This window comes from Morchella importuna (assembly GCF_003444635.1).
Source record: "Morchella importuna strain M04M26 chromosome Unknown Morimp01GS005, whole genome shotgun sequence".
NCBI classification, from domain to species: domain Eukaryota; kingdom Fungi; phylum Ascomycota; class Pezizomycetes; order Pezizales; family Morchellaceae; genus Morchella; species Morchella importuna.
Genome location: NW_025763402.1, coordinates 156,257 through 171,429, shown reverse-complemented (window position 1 = coordinate 171,429; position 15,173 = coordinate 156,257). Strand labels below are relative to the sequence as shown.

Sequence of the window (15,173 nt, the reverse complement as noted above, 5' to 3'; positions counted from 1 at the left end):
ATCCTAAGGTGCTGACGACGGTCAGCCCAAATCAAACAATCAAAGCAGCGCAACTTCATTTCAATTCACTCAGTAATTCACCTCGCTTCATTCCAGTTTATAATAGCTTCCGTGGCTTCCACTGCTCCATGTTATTATCAGCTCAAAGTAGATAATGTTGATCAAAGTTCTGGAGATGAAGATTCGCGATCGGCCCCAGCCAGATCAGTTGGAGAAGGATCCCCCAGTCTACAGTGGACCAATTGTCCATGAGAGAGCCCGCACTCTGCAATAGTTCGTTCAGGACTAAGATGTTTGCCTGCCGCATTTTCAAAAAGAATCGAGAAGTCGGTGGTCGGAGCGAAATCTCGAAAGAGTGAAAACTTCATATTTTGAGCCAGTTTTTCAAAACATAGATATGGGGATATAGGTTCGACTATTAAATCGTCAGGAGGTTTAGAAAATAGGCCTGCCGGATATTCGAGAAGAATTACAAGGTTTATTTCTTCGGGAGGGGGGGTTTTTCCGGACGAAGGATTTCTCTTTGCCGCGGGTGGCTGTCTTTTGCATCCAGTGTACCGCTCCGGATGAATTTCAAGATAAAAACATTGACCAGATCGACCAGCTCCAAGAAGTATGTCAGCCCAGAAGCCAGGTGGTACAGGGCAGTTATCTCCGGTAAATACTCTCGGCGGACTATCAATGTCGAAGATCCTTTTTGAAAATTTGAGAAGTTTCTACCAAAATGCGTTAACTTAGAGGTATGTGGCTCCCTGGATGGTGGGTAGAGTATAAGGTAACTACCTCCCAAGTATTCACTTCAGTTACAGGAAGGACATACGGATCACTGCTCCCATTCTGCGTCCGTTTGTACAATCTGATGTAGGCACGACCGGGCAGAAACCCTGCCAAAAGCTCATCACTACTAGACATAAGACTAGAGGATTGTGGGGTCCCGAGAGATTTGATAGGTTAGGCTAGAGCTTATGACGAGCCGAAGAAGAGTGATGGTAGCTAGCGGATGCTTGGTATAATTTCTTGACCGTAATTCGAGCAATGGACAAACAAACAAAGAGGTTTGTCTCGAGTTATTTGTTTGATGACAGACCTCCTCCGGACGAGAATTGCGATGATGAAACGATAATGAAGATAATGACAGTGAGAATTCTGGGAATTATGGTGGGATTGATAAACGTTGGGAGAAAAGGCAGGAAGGTGGGAGAAAAGACTAGAGTGTTACCGAAATTAAAGTTTACGAACACCACTCTATGTGGCCCCGTCTCACCATTCTAATATGCACAACTCACCTAGGTACATTTACTGAGGCTACTAACATTCAAGAGGAAAATACAAATACATACCTCAGTATGCTCATATCATGTGAAAATTATTGTGCTCTCATAACATGTCAATAGAGACTACAAGTAGTAGTCGCCGCAGTGTTGATTACTGTGTAATATATATAGTGCGATAGAGCGCTATCAACGCCGTATAAACATTATGGGGTGATAAAAGCGACTTTGTGGATCGGTCTTTTGGAAATTCCCCTGCTGGTTGCTATGCGAAAATCACGAGAACTTTTGTCACCCCACAATACGTATAGGCCGATAGACACAATTTAAACATTCTGAAAACTCTCTCGAAGATTTTGAACTAAGGTAACTGCATCTAAATGTAATTGTACATACATGTAATTGAAAGACTATAATTAAAAGTCTGAGTTAACGTGTGCAGGAAGTGAGGATTAGCTTCAAGCGCAGAATGTGTTCATTCCCTGCGCAACTGGGAGCGAGACTAAGTCAGAACATGCCATCCACTAGCATTATTTCCTTACTTGAGCTACAGACTCTCCAGAATACTCCTAGTTCTCTCCTCCCCTACCCATTCTTCCATCCTCGCTGCAACATCCCCAACCAGTCTTTCATAAGCTTCCCCAACAAAGAACAAGCCGCAATGGGCTCCCACCTCATCGACACCCACCATCTCTACTTTTACCCAACACTTGTCATTCTTATCGCTAGGCAAACAGCAGAATCTGCGATCCCTCTTCTTCTTATCCTTTCCCTTAGGCTTTGGGGATGTAGAATTACTCTTGGGCGTTTCGGGACGTAAAGCCGGGGACGAGATCGGTAGATTCGAACGTGAAGAAGAAGCTGATATTGTGGCTGTCGATGGAGGCGCGGACCTCGGCGAAAGTGGCTGTACTGGAGGCTCGGGAATGCCGTTCATACGTCGATACTCGGCATCCATACGTTCTTGTTCCTTGCGAAGACGTTCAAGTTCTTGCTTTTCATGTGTGTATTCTTCGATTCCTTGTGACGTTAATTTAAGTTCCTCCTTTTCATCTTTTTCGCTTTCCACCATGATCTCTTGCTTCTCCCTCGCGTTCTCAATTTCACCTTGCTTCCCCCTCCTTCCCAATTGTACCTCTTTCTCCATTCTTTCTAGTTCCCTCACAATCTCACGTTCCTTCTTTTCCAACTCCCTTTGGATCTCTCTCTCTTCCCTTTCCTTCTCCCGCTCCCATCCCCGCATTAACTTCAATCTATCACTGTCCTTGACTTCTCTTTCTTTATCCTCTTCCTTTAACTTCTTTTGGATTTCTTTCTCTTCTCGGTCCTTCTCCTTATCCCATTCTTTGAGTTCTCTTCTCCGCTCACGCTCTTGACGTTCAATCTCCTTTGCCTTATCCTTCAGCTGACGCTCCTTTCTTTTATCTTCTTCTTTGGTACAACGATCAACCCCTTTACCCTTATTCTTTTTCAGCTTTTCTAACTCTTTTTCACGGTTGTTAATAGCTTTCTCATAGTCTTTTACTGCCTTCTCCCAAGCTTTCCGTACCCTTGCTGCTTCTTTTTCAGCCACTTTACGGACCATTGCATCGGGTATTTGAGAATAATCGAATGAGGGTGGCTCCTCTGGTGGTGGCGGTATAGGCGGCAATTGAAAGTCTGAGAGAGCGAGATCTATGGATAATTGATTTTCCAGTGTTTCCATGGTGTCTGTGGTGATCTGGCGGGATATATCGTTGAGTGGATACATGGACGAGGACTCCCCATTATCATGGTATCCGGATTTCTCATTATACTTCCCGTTCCCGCTGTAGCATTCTTTGTCATCTTTTGAATATTGAACACTCTCGTGGACGGACAGCTCAGTTGGTGATCTCCCATCTACAACCGAGAACTCATCTGCATCCACAATATGAAGTGCAACCGGTTCACCTCCAAACTCATCATCCGTTATTGGGTCAGCAGTAATATGCTTCATGTCGTCCATTGAACTTGCTGTATTATAAGAGCTCACACTGGCATTTCTTTGATGTTTCATAGAGCTGCTACTAGGCTCACCCACTTCCACAACACCAACCTCGACGTATTGACTTGATCTTTCGTGCCCAATGAGATCGTGATCCAGCTCCACTCCCGGAACGCCATGTTCGCCATCAAAAGCCCTCACTCGTCCAGAATCAGGCGAAACTACTCTCTCAGCGGTTCCTTTGATTCTCCCTGTTGAAGAGGTATAATAGTTAACAAATCTCATGCGCTCAGTATTGCCGTTGACACATATAACACCATCCTCGAGAGCGCGAATGGCACTATATCGATTCTTGAGTCCTATGATGTCTGCGAGACACCCACCAAACTCAAGATGAGACATGAGATATTGACCTGTCGCTTGTGTAAGGCGCGAGTGGTATTTGTTTATAAAATGAAGCGTAGAATCCCAAGTTCCCTCTGTTTCCGTTAGTCTTAGGCCCGCAACAATCGAATCACCAGAATGGGTTCAACTGACCTTTTTTTGGTACAACAACGGTGTAATTTCTCGCTGGCGGTTTGGAGTAAAACTCGTCTACCTGGGAGCCACCAGAGTTCATGGTGTGAAGAGACATATTACTCTGGCTCGAGCCTTCTGCGCCATTGGCATATACCCCATGTGCATCCTCTCCCGGACTACTGGGGGCAGGACGGAAAATGCTACCGAGGCCAGCTGAGATGACACCCGGGTGCATACCGAGGAACGGGGTGTCGAAAGCAATGATTCCTAGAATTCGATGCCGCTTCTTTCCAGTGTAATCTCGAAGTAAGGCAACATCGGCAGCAAGAAGACCTCCCATTGAGTGTCCCAATAGAATCACATCTGTGTTTTCATTCTCGAATTTCGATAGCCTATTGGTAGCTGTTAAGATAATATCCCATTTTTGATGAACCAACAGCAGGGAGAATACCATTGAGAGAAGTTTTCGGTAGCAACAAGAATATTATATCGTGTCTTGAACTTTGGGTAAACTTTCGTATGCACCAGATACCCCAACGGATCCAGTGTTACACAAAGAAGATTATGTAAATGCGCAGGAAAGCTCTGGAAGCTTGTCTCATTCCCCATGAAGCCATGGATGTAAATCACCAGTAGCTTCCGTTTGCTTCCATCGCTTCCATCACTGACTGGCACAAGCGATGCCTGTGACGCCGACCGACCATGACCAGTCTTACTGTCCTGTGCCCATGCTGACAACTGATTTGACGGCGGCCTAGGTGGCAACTGTGGGGGTATTGGGCGGAGAGATGCGGGAGGGGGTGGCGGCGGGTGTTGTAGATGCTGTGGGTCAGGGCTAGCTTCAGCGTCTCCAAGAAGCGGTGTGTACGGTGGGGGAGGATCCATTTTTTACGGTGATTTACAAACTGGCTGACTGGCACAAGAGGTGTGAAGAACAGACCCCGGCAGGTAGATATAAAATCTGTAGCATAGGAAGGCTCCTCCTGCGTAAATTATAAGCTTTGAGTATCTTCTGTTCCCTAAGCCACGGGTCCTGGTTAAACTGAATTGATGCCTGTCTCGATGACGTTGATGCGAGGACTTGGCAACCTTCTTGGCACTTCAGGCTGTGTAAATTTCATAGGTTGGTGGGGGCTTAGCCAGGGTTAGGGTTTTATCCACAGTGAATAGAGAGATCATAAGATTTGATTCTTGGCTATGCGGTACGACAGCCGCGTAATGCTTCAATATAAATGGCTGTTGAGTTTGAGGGATGGCTTGTTGAGCTGCCCACGGAGGCTTTTAGTGGAACGAGTGATTGGTCGTGATCGAAACTATACACGCGTTGCGATGTTCGTCCCTGGACCATCCAGCGCTGTTGCCTGTTAATATATTTTCTGCCTAGAGTGTTTACGTATCCTTAGTGCTGCGCCGCTCCGGTTTCTCAAACGTTTGCGATCCCACTCACATCACTATTACCCATCCCTGACTTTAACGTCCCGTAAGGCCATATGGGTCTAGGAGCGAGACTACAAAAACACCTACCAAGGCTGATATATCACGGCAAATCTATATTTTGCTGTTCTTGACGAAAAAATCCCTCACCCAACAACTAGAAGCTCAGCAGATTTCCCCGGCCAGATGATACGTATATATGTGGCAATTTCCGTACTCTTACCTGGCTAGTATCCTGATACTTTCCCAACGCTTGATCCTATAATTAATTGACATATATATCATGTAGTTATATATATGTTAAGCCCAGGTTTTGGCACGCTGGTATGTTCAAGTTTCCACGATTTCTACTTTTTTTCTCTAATCAAGGCTTCAATCTTCTTCGACGATGCGACTTTACCTTATATCCCTCGAGTCTCAATCACATCGCCCATACAAAGGCATCCATCATTACGTCTTATAAACGTACCTGAAAGTATGGCATCATCAGGCATAAAAAATACCCGGAAGGTAGATTATCCTCCACCAGGAAGCTCTATGTCAGGCCGCAAGCTAATATTGCTATCTCGGACTTAGTGATAAGATTGACATTAAATTCCTCGAAAAACACAACGTACCCTACATCGAACCGTGACCCAAAGTCGAACAGTGATCCAACGAACCGTGATAACTATGAGTTCTTGTACCAGAAAGTTACGAAATACGAAGCGGATGGTTCTTTCTGCGCTCGACGCGATCTTCACGTTACCTACACCTTATACAAAGATGATCCTTCAATCAATGAGGTTGCCATCATGGTGACATACCAGATCCACTCTCGTGCATTGACCATGAGACGTGTTCTGTATCTTCTTGATCGCGAGGCCGGATGGTTAAAATCGATTGTACGGATTACAATCGGAAATAAGGACATGGCTAACATATAAAGGATGCGGGTATTGGGATCATAAGTAGGTCCTGGCCTATCCTGAATGGATCGCTCAATCAGTCCTACAAGATCAGAATAGAGGATCATTTCGATGAAAAATACGTGGTACAAACCAGAAGCCACGGCTACATCGAATCAACAGCCCCTTTTATGAAATTCCTTAGGGCCGAATATTCGGATGTCTTTCCAGTCCTTGAAACCTATACTAGTACGAGGAGGTCTAAGCAGGGCCAATGCATTCAGATATACAAAATGGTTCCCGGAATATTAGGGAGCATACACTATCCTAAACTCCCTTTTAAAGAAAAGGTTCGGATCCTCAAAGCACTTGGAAGAGCCTACGGCGCTATATGGGACATGGAACCCCGACTCGGTGATTCTGTGCAGTTTCCGAAAAACAATTTCACCGCTGATTTACCCAGGTATTCTAACTATCCTTATAGTAATTTTGGCATGGGTGGTAATTTTTCATCGGTTGTTGAGTATTTGCGAGAATGGATACAAATGAACCTGAGAAGCTTAGAGGCTTCAAATTTAAGTACGCTCAAGGAATATAAGACGGCGTATCTCCCTCGAATAAAAGACTTTATTGAACGCGGGATGAAGATTTCACATACTATCGAAGCCGTGCCACAAGTCATAATGCATTCTAATTTGGGGCCACAAAACATCCTTTTATCCAAGGACACACCAACCAGAATTGTTGCAATTTTAGATTGGGAAATCTATTATCGCCATCCCTTCATGGTCTCGGTCCCAAAGATTATTGAATCGTTTTTCCGAATATCTAAATCGAACGGTACACAGGGCCCTTGTTATGAGAGGACCGTGGAACTTTGAGAGGCCTTCTGGGGCTTAATACCGTTCTAGAAATCCCTATATCAAAGCAAGCCAGCAAGAGACATTATTAACTGGTACACATTCGGATTATTAATAAATCCTGCCAATCATATGGCGCTTTTAACCATGGATGGATATACATCGGAAGATCCTATGAAAAGCGCAAATGCCAAGTTTACCGTGGCTTTTATGGAAGTATGGGGGTAGTCCGAGGGGTATGGGCCTGAGTTATTCAAATAAGCTAGCGATAAGGATGATAGTATACAAAACTAGCTCCTATTGTGTTGAGGCGTCACGAGGGGAATGTTATTACTCTTGTATAATATCTATACCTCACACGTTTAACATCCAGCTATCCTTATCGCTCTGATGAAACGATCGACTCTGCAAAATCGCCCTCAAAATAGTACCAAATTAAAGTCGACCAGTGGCAGTGCGAGCCTTTAACCCAACAGCATACCAATCAACACCATATGGCCTGTGCTACAACCATTCCGTCCAGCCTTGGCGCATGTGTCACCCAAGAACACCGGCTGTGTGCTTGCTGCACGCCACTTATGCACAGCGAGAAGGCTTAACAGTTTTAGCGAGGTGCGAAAGCTCGGGAATAGGGATTGCCGATTTTGTAGAGGACAGGGGTCACTAAGTACTTTATGTATGCAGCATGGTTTGAGGAGCCACAACGGTGGGATATATATAGAAATTTGTTTTGAGAGTTGAAGAAGCGTGACTTTTCGAGATAGGAGTGCTCTACTGTAACATGTGCAGAAGAAACCAGGCGACATGTGTTAAGAGGGAAACAACAGGTTGAGTTCACAACGCTTTGATCACTAGGGAAATGGACTCAAACACGAAACTGATAATATTCCCAGCACGCTAGTAACCCTACGCTCAAAGATTTGAAACTCCAATTAGCATGATATTGCTTAAGTTGGCATATGTAGCCAGGCTAAGCCAGCCAGTGAGTAGGATGGGCTAGAGCAGGGTTAGGGTTTGTTGGGTGCGACATGGCTTGGAAGTTAGTCAAGGATGGATGTCTAGGATTATTAACAGGATCCAGGATCATTGCTGTTGATGTAAAACTTGAGGCTTTGAAAGATTCCACACCGGCGAATGCCGCGGAGCGGAGACAAGTATGAACTTCCCCTTGTTAAGCTGCTAAGGGGATTTGGAGGGTTTTTGAACACTGCAGCTAGGTAGGTGAACAACATCATAGGGCATCACTCGCTCCTCTAGAACATCTGATCCTGACAGACATATGCATGCATGCATTCTCACCAGCGAAGTCTTCGAGTCCCCTGTCCCCAGAGAGTAAGATCCCCAGACTGATAGTTTATTTTGGACCCATCTGCGGCTGAGCGGCGTCGCACAAGCGAAAAAGCTGTGTAACAGTAACAACAATGAAATGCATGAAAGGGAAAAAAAGGCGACTTCTAAAAAGGCGACTCACCCCCTCTTTCTCTCTTGTTGTTCTCGTTCTTGTTCCTATATATCACCAGGACCCGAGTGAAAAGAAAAGGTAGAAGAAGAAGGGAAAGATCAAATATACAACCCAAAACCTCGCCCCCCAAGAGAAAGAGATGGCATACACCTACCCACACGCCGGTGCCCCTCCCAGCTGGGGTGCAAACACGCAGATCCCACCCACCCCACCATTCTCTCCGCCTATCGCTCATCCGACGCCAGCCGTCGACGCAGCGGCCCTAACCGCTCAGAACCAGCCCGCGTACCAGGCACCACAGTTTGCGCCGCCTCCACCCCCGCCGCCGAAGCAGAGCGGAGGGGTCTTGAAGACGTTGAACTTCTTCAGCAGCAAGCCGAGCTATCAGCAATCCACCCATACAGGCGAGGGATGTCTGTCGAATCCAACCAGTCCCACGTTTTATCCGCCTGTGCGGACACAGACTACGGGGACAACTTATGGTGTTACCGAGGGGCAGAACTATGGCGGTGGTGCAACGGTGGTACCACAGCAACAGGTTTATAATCCGCCGCAGCCGCAACTGCAAACTCAACCTCAACCGCAGCCGCAGATAGTCGGGACCTATCATAGCGGACAAGGAACAGTGCCTGTGTCGCCAGTATATACTCAGCCTGCAACATCGTTCCCGCAGCAGCAGCAAAACCAAGTGCCACTATATCAACCCCAATCCCAGCAACAGCAGCCTCAACAGCAATACAATGACCCACAAAATAACAACAATGGGGTGGTGTCTCCGCCGGCCTATTCACCCGCCTGGGCTGAGAAACCGCAGCAGCCGCAGCAATCATATATGGTTGGAGGAAAGATCTATAACCCGGGAGCCAATAATGGAGCGGGCCCTGAAAAAATACCATTGCAACATCCGCAGACATGGCCCTCGGAGAAGCCACAAACACAAGGGAACAACTATAATCAGGTCAATAATAATCCGAATATGGGGCAGACTCAGAGTCCGCACAATCAAAATCCAAACAATCCGGGCCAACATCCCGCACATGCAAACAACGCAGCTTCGCCCTCCAACCAACAAACCGCATATAATCACAGTGCAAGCCCAGTCCACGGTGCAAATAACATAAATTCGTCTCCCTCGCATACTAAGCCACCACCTGCCGCTGCCACAAAACCTAGTCAAGCGTACCCCCCTCTTGCGCACCAAAATGCGCCAGATAGTAGCGCCTATTGGGCTACATTAGTATCGCAGGGTAAGGTGCCACTTGCGCCCAAGCCAGAACTGCGAGGCCTGTTCAGGGGTATTGCACGTTGCATAGTTAGTATCTCCCTTTGTGTGATATGATAAGCCTACCAGCAACGTGAGAACTCATGATTTAAAACCGCCCACAGAACAAAGAATGCAGTATAGACTCCACACCAACATGCGTCCTCTCCCCGCAAAGATGAGCATGTACTATGGAATCAGCCCCTCTTACAGCTCCCGCGAGTCCCGTAAGTATCAGCTTACCATTTGACCCCTACGAACCCGAGGCTTGCAGTTACTGATATAAAGTCTTCTAGAGTTTTTCGCCCGCTCACAACGCGCCCCCAAGGCACTCGTAACTCTTTATAACGCCCTCTCAACAGAGTACCTCCTCATCCCTGCGCCGCCTGGCGACGGACGCCTGAAACCCCACACTCCCGCACTGACCATTGCCGGCTTCGAGCATTGGCTGCTCCTTAATGCGCTGATCAACCCGGATGCGGAGCACGCGCGCATTTCTGCCTTTCTTTCAAAGCCTGGTAGGGTCATCGTTGATGATGAAGGAAGGACCGTGCCTGCGAGTGGGTTTCCGCGGCAGGCGCTGCCGGGGGGCCCCGATGCGTGGATTGTAGGAAAGTACAGAGGTCCTTTGGAGACGGCGTTTGGCAGTAAAAGCGCCGGGGATGAAGTATCAGAGGAGGAGGGATGGAGGGCGGAGATGGAGGCATGGAGGAAGAAGGTGTGGGAGGGTAAAGGGGAGTTGGAAGAAAGCCAGAAAGAGCTCGAGGAGAAGGATGAGGAGTTAGAGGAGTGTAAAGAGGAGTTAGAAGGTGCCCAGGAGGAATTGAAGGGATGTCGTGGGGAGCTGGAGAAAACCCAGGAGGAGCTGAAAAAACGTAGTGCAGAGCTCGAAAGCATGAAGGCAGCGCTAGCAGAGAGCGTAAAGAGGGCCGATGATGCAGTGTCTAAGTTGGCGGGCTTTATGAGCGCACAACAGCAGCAGCAGCAACAGCAGCAACAGCAGCAGCAGCAACAGCAGCAACAGCAGCAGCAGCAACAGCAGCAGCAGCAGCAGCAGCAGCAGCAACAGCAACAGCAACAGCAGCAGCAGCAGTACCAGCAGCGGCCAAACCCAGGTATTCCACACCCAGGTACGCCATCATACGCGCCATACCAGGGGCCTCCATCCCAAGCGCCCCAATACCCCCAAAACCCACAGAATCCTCCATACCCGCCAAACACCCAAGCACCCCAGTTCTCTCATAACCCCCTAGCCCCACAACCACCACGCTCCACGCCGACCCCGCAAAGTCCACAGAACCCCCAGCAACAGCACTATCCACAGCCCGGATACCCGATTCACAGCAATACATGGTCGACACAATCCTCAGGTACTACATCGCCCCATGAAGACCCGGCGCGGAGGATGTCCGCATCATCAACGTGGGGGCAGCAGGGCCCGCCTCCTCAAGGCCAGGGCCAAGGTCAACCTCAGGGCCAAGGTCAGGGACAGGGCCAGGGCCAGGCTCCGGGCCAAAATCGGAGAATTTCACAAACATACGTCAAGGCGCAGTATCAGCCTGTGAGAAAGTGAGTCAGTGGTGGTGCGTGAGCTGCAAATTTGAGAAAGGAAAAGTATACAATTGGCATTTTAGTTGTTATTTTATTTGTTCTTTTGGTGGTTTTTGTTTAAAACATGTAGTCATTCCGTTTATTTATAATACGTAGTTGAGATTGAGCATGGAATATCACTCGGTTTTGAAGGTGCGGTGATCAGAGTACCTAGGTGTTTAAAACAGGTGCCAAGATAACTTTGTAATCGGGCCCAGACAGCTCATGCTTCGGGGCATCGAGAGTGGGATCTGAGTCACTGTTCCAACGTTTATGTTGCTCTGTACATGTACACATACGACCTGAAGCAATATTGCAAACGAGTGAGATAGGTAAGCCTATATCTATAGTAGTACGGATGATTACCAGGATACCGGCATGCGTTAGCATCTTCCTTTTGGGTTGTAATTGATTTCCTACTTAACTCGCTAGCCCATATCAAAAGATAGTCCACAAGCAGCCCCTCTGTCCGATAAGTGGTGGAGATAAAACGCCAGGGCTAGTAAAGGCTACGACGGTGACGATGATATAGCCTAGCCCATGAATCTAACGAGCAGCAGAGTCAGTACTATGTCAAGCCAACCGGACATTGTGGGAGTAGTTATTTGGGGTGCATATTCTCTGAGTTTTGCAGTAGTAGTGCATCAGTGGTTAAAATGGGGCGACATCTGATCGTGTGGGGTTGCACCTTGGGCTGTATCGAAGAGTGCCCGGGGTAAAGCCCCGGTGCTTGCCCGTTTGCATGCTGGTGAATTTGTGAAAACTGTATTGATCCCCAGATCGCGTAGTGGGAGAATTTCCTGCTATATCCAGATAGAGATCCAGAAGTTGTTTCATGAGTGAGTCATGACAATGAAGTAGGACGGCCCATTTGATAGTACTCGCTGGCGTTTTCGTTAAGAGTTTCTGAGAAATTGAGGAGGGCAGATATCCGTATATATTCGGGACACGTAGTCTTTTGAGTATTATATTACTCTAAATGTCGTTCGAAAACTTCCAGTTTTCGAACGATAGAGACAACAACCAGTACCGATTCGTGGCACAAGTTTCTTCTAAAAACAAACTGTGATGTGCCAGACACCACTGACAAAAGGCTATATAGATGATTTTCCTCGAATATGGTATATGTGCATACACATACATATTGGGTTTATTTTTGCCCGCTTCAATTGGCGGACTTAATTTTCGGGTCGACCGTCTGAAACTCGACAAAAATCAGATCACCGAAACGCAAGGACATGCCACATTTCATCTAATAGAGAGTCAACACCCTTCCGGGATTTAGACCCGGGTCAAATTTCGATATTCCAAATGTCAAACGTTCTTGATTTTCCGAGTTATGGAAAACCAAAACCCCCGAGATGGAATAATCGTCTAAACCTCTTACCTTGCGGAAAAGCGTATGTACAATGTTCATCAGACATCACTCGGCCCAGTCGCCCAATGACGCCACGGATATCGGCACAACAAGCTTAAACCCAACCGGAGTTTTAACGGCCGGTAGAAAAACCCTGAAAAACGCTAACTAATCAGGGGCACTGCCCGCAATAGCCACCCACACCAAAATAGGAATACCAGTACGAACTTCTCGCAACTGCTTCTTACCAATCGGGTCTGGACTTCTGATCGAATTAGATAATCTCTTCGCTGTGTAGCAGCTGTCTGCAACTTTTTTCAACTCGAGCGATAGATTTCTCGAGGAAACAGAGGGCCGTACCTGACCTTCGCGATCGATCATCATTAGTACGAGATTAGGGAAACATTACATGTACATGTATCTATGCAAGTCCCTGAATCCCATGTCACCCATAAACTTAGGAATGAATATTTACATACTCGAAATCAGATTTTGACAATCTCGAAAGCTAGAACAAGTCTTGCCTCCAAGAGCAATAGTCGATGGTATCCAGCATCACAACTACTCTACCAGCTAGCTCCTTTATGGGCTTTTGTGATATGGATTTTTGTGAAATGGCGCCTAATCTCATCTACATGTATGTACCTACGTGCCTACCAACCGTTTCTGTTGCTCGCACAAGAAACGATGCTTTCCTCGAGGCACTCGTGGATAAATTCAAGCACACCACACACACAACTATATCCAGGGTTGTCTCGGCCGACGGCCGTAACAGGCGGGTTCGAGAAGCTCACACACACACACACACGCAACCTGACATGGATGGGATGGATGGGTCCCAAACTCCATGGTACCGGAAATTAGCAAGCACTAGCAGCTGTCGGCCGAAAAGGGCGACCCTACAAATAGCAGCGTTACTCCCCCTCATGCTCACCCCACTGCAAATCATTAAGCCTCACGACTACCCTACGATATCAAAAGGCCATTAATTCAGCAGCAGCAGCAGTACCTGGCTGAGCAGTAACAATTACAATGGCAGAAACAATCTCCCTCCAAAGCATGAAATCAACACAAGACCTCAACAGTCACAGGCCCGGTATAAGTAGCGATAATGTCACATTAACAACGCCCCAGAAGCAAGACCTCGACGGGATCGCCGGAGCAACCCTCGAAGCCGGCCCTCAATCCGCCGCCGCACCAGTCGTACTGCCAAAGTCGCTGGCCTTGAAACAGCTCATTGGCGCTGCCGTTACACTGCTCGTTCTATTCTGGGCAAATACCTCCTGGATCATGGGGAAGATGGTATGCATCACCAACCTCCCACCACCACGTGCAGAAATGATCAATCCACTAACCTAAAAAACCTACAGTACAAACAAGCGGACCATGCCCACCGCCTACACATCCTCGCCATCGACCTCGACGGCGGCCCCATCGGCTCCTCCCTCCTCTCCACCACCGCCCTCCTCAGCGGCACCCACGGCCAGCCCACATACGTAAATACACCCTACGACTCCAGCTCCGATGAGACCTACGACTCCATCTACAAGCGCGTCCGTACCGGCGGCTCCATCTGGGGCGCCATCATCGCAAACCCCTCCGCTTCAAACAACCTCTCCGCCGCCCTCTCCTCAAACGCCACAACCTACGACCCGACATCAGCGCTCACAATCATCTACAACGAAGCCCGCTTCCGCACCGTCGAGATCTCCCTAATCTACTCCAACCTCCTCTCCGCCGCCGGCGCAACAGGCGCAGCCTACCAGCGCACCCACGGCGTCGCCACCATCTCCTCCCTGGCCGCCAACACCAACACCAGCGCCACCAGCATCGCCGCAGCCCTGCAACCAGTCTCCTACACCGTCTCCAACATCAACCCCTTCGGCTTCTCCAGCAGCGTCCTCCTCAACACCGTCATGTTCGTCTTCCCGCCGCTAAGCCAGTTCTTCATCGTCATGGCCACAAACGGCATCCTCGCCGGCGCCGGCGCATACGCGCACTGGTCGCTCAAGTCGAACCTCCTCATCCGCGCTGTCCTCGGAACCGCGTATCCGTGCCTGATTGGCCTGTCGTGGGCCGGCTGGGTGTATACCTGGAAGGACGGCGCGGACTTGGGTGCCGGCCAGTACTTTTTGAGCTGGCTGACGATATGGCTGTATGCCTCTATCAACTTCTGGGTTATTGATGGCACGTGCGCGGTGCTGGAAATGCGGTGGATGCCGTTCTTTGTTATCACGGCTATCATTACACAGGTTTCGGCTGTGTTGTCGCCTATGGAGCTGGCGAGCAACTTTTATAGGATTGAGTATTTGCTGCCGAGTCACCACATCTGGGGGATCCTCATGACGATCTTTGGGAATGGCGCCGCGAATGAGTTGAAAGTAAACCTGACTGTCGCAGTACTGATGCTCCCAGTTGCGGCTTCGTGGGGTCTGTGGGGCAACTGGAGGAGGTGGACAAAGGTGTCCGCGGCGGTAGCGGCTGGGAGGGCGTAGGTTAATGATTGCTTTACGGGTTTTCTATTGCTTTTTGCTTTTGCTTTTGGGAGTTTGGTCGCATATTTTCT

General features: G+C 48.2%; 5 protein-coding genes across 5 annotated transcripts; 3 read left to right on the top strand and 2 right to left on the bottom strand.

Annotated features, from left to right (window-relative positions):
- Positions 1 to 364: 364 nt before the first annotated feature.
- Positions 365 to 912, bottom strand: LAJ45_02604 (uncharacterized protein; the record flags this gene model as incomplete). The annotated part of the gene is made up of 3 exons (XM_046112195.1): positions 365 to 415; positions 474 to 716; positions 784 to 912. The coding sequence occupies 3 exons, from the start codon at positions 910 to 912 to the stop codon at positions 365 to 367; spliced, it is 423 nt and encodes a 140-aa protein (XP_045974321.1).
- A 906-nt stretch (positions 913 to 1,818) lies between these two features.
- On the bottom strand, positions 1,819 to 4,641 carry LAJ45_02603 (uncharacterized protein; the record flags this gene model as incomplete). The annotated part of the gene is made up of 3 exons (XM_046112194.1): positions 1,819 to 3,716; positions 3,775 to 4,148; positions 4,208 to 4,641. 3 exons carry the CDS (start codon positions 4,639 to 4,641, stop codon positions 1,819 to 1,821), a joined length of 2,706 nt encoding a protein of 901 aa, XP_045974320.1.
- Positions 4,642 to 5,376: 735 nt separating this feature from the next.
- LAJ45_02602 (uncharacterized protein) lies at positions 5,377 to 6,626 on the top strand (the record flags this gene model as incomplete). Its single annotated transcript, XM_046112193.1, has 6 exons — positions 5,377 to 5,416; positions 5,480 to 5,514; positions 5,667 to 5,700; positions 5,767 to 6,074; positions 6,119 to 6,491; positions 6,541 to 6,626. 6 exons carry the CDS (start codon positions 5,377 to 5,379, stop codon positions 6,624 to 6,626), a joined length of 876 nt encoding a protein of 291 aa, XP_045974319.1.
- Positions 6,627 to 8,538: 1,912 nt separating this feature from the next.
- On the top strand, positions 8,539 to 11,233 carry LAJ45_02601 (uncharacterized protein; the record flags this gene model as incomplete). The annotated part of the gene is made up of 4 exons (XM_046112192.1): positions 8,539 to 9,578; positions 9,674 to 9,711; positions 9,786 to 9,887; positions 9,957 to 11,233. The coding sequence occupies 4 exons, from the start codon at positions 8,539 to 8,541 to the stop codon at positions 11,231 to 11,233; spliced, it is 2,457 nt and encodes an 818-aa protein (XP_045974318.1).
- A 2,406-nt stretch (positions 11,234 to 13,639) lies between these two features.
- On the top strand, positions 13,640 to 15,102 carry LAJ45_02600 (uncharacterized protein; the record flags this gene model as incomplete). Its single annotated transcript, XM_046112191.1, has 2 exons — positions 13,640 to 13,909; positions 13,978 to 15,102. The coding sequence occupies 2 exons, from the start codon at positions 13,640 to 13,642 to the stop codon at positions 15,100 to 15,102; spliced, it is 1,395 nt and encodes a 464-aa protein (XP_045974317.1).
- Between the last annotated feature and the right edge of the window lie 71 nt (positions 15,103 to 15,173).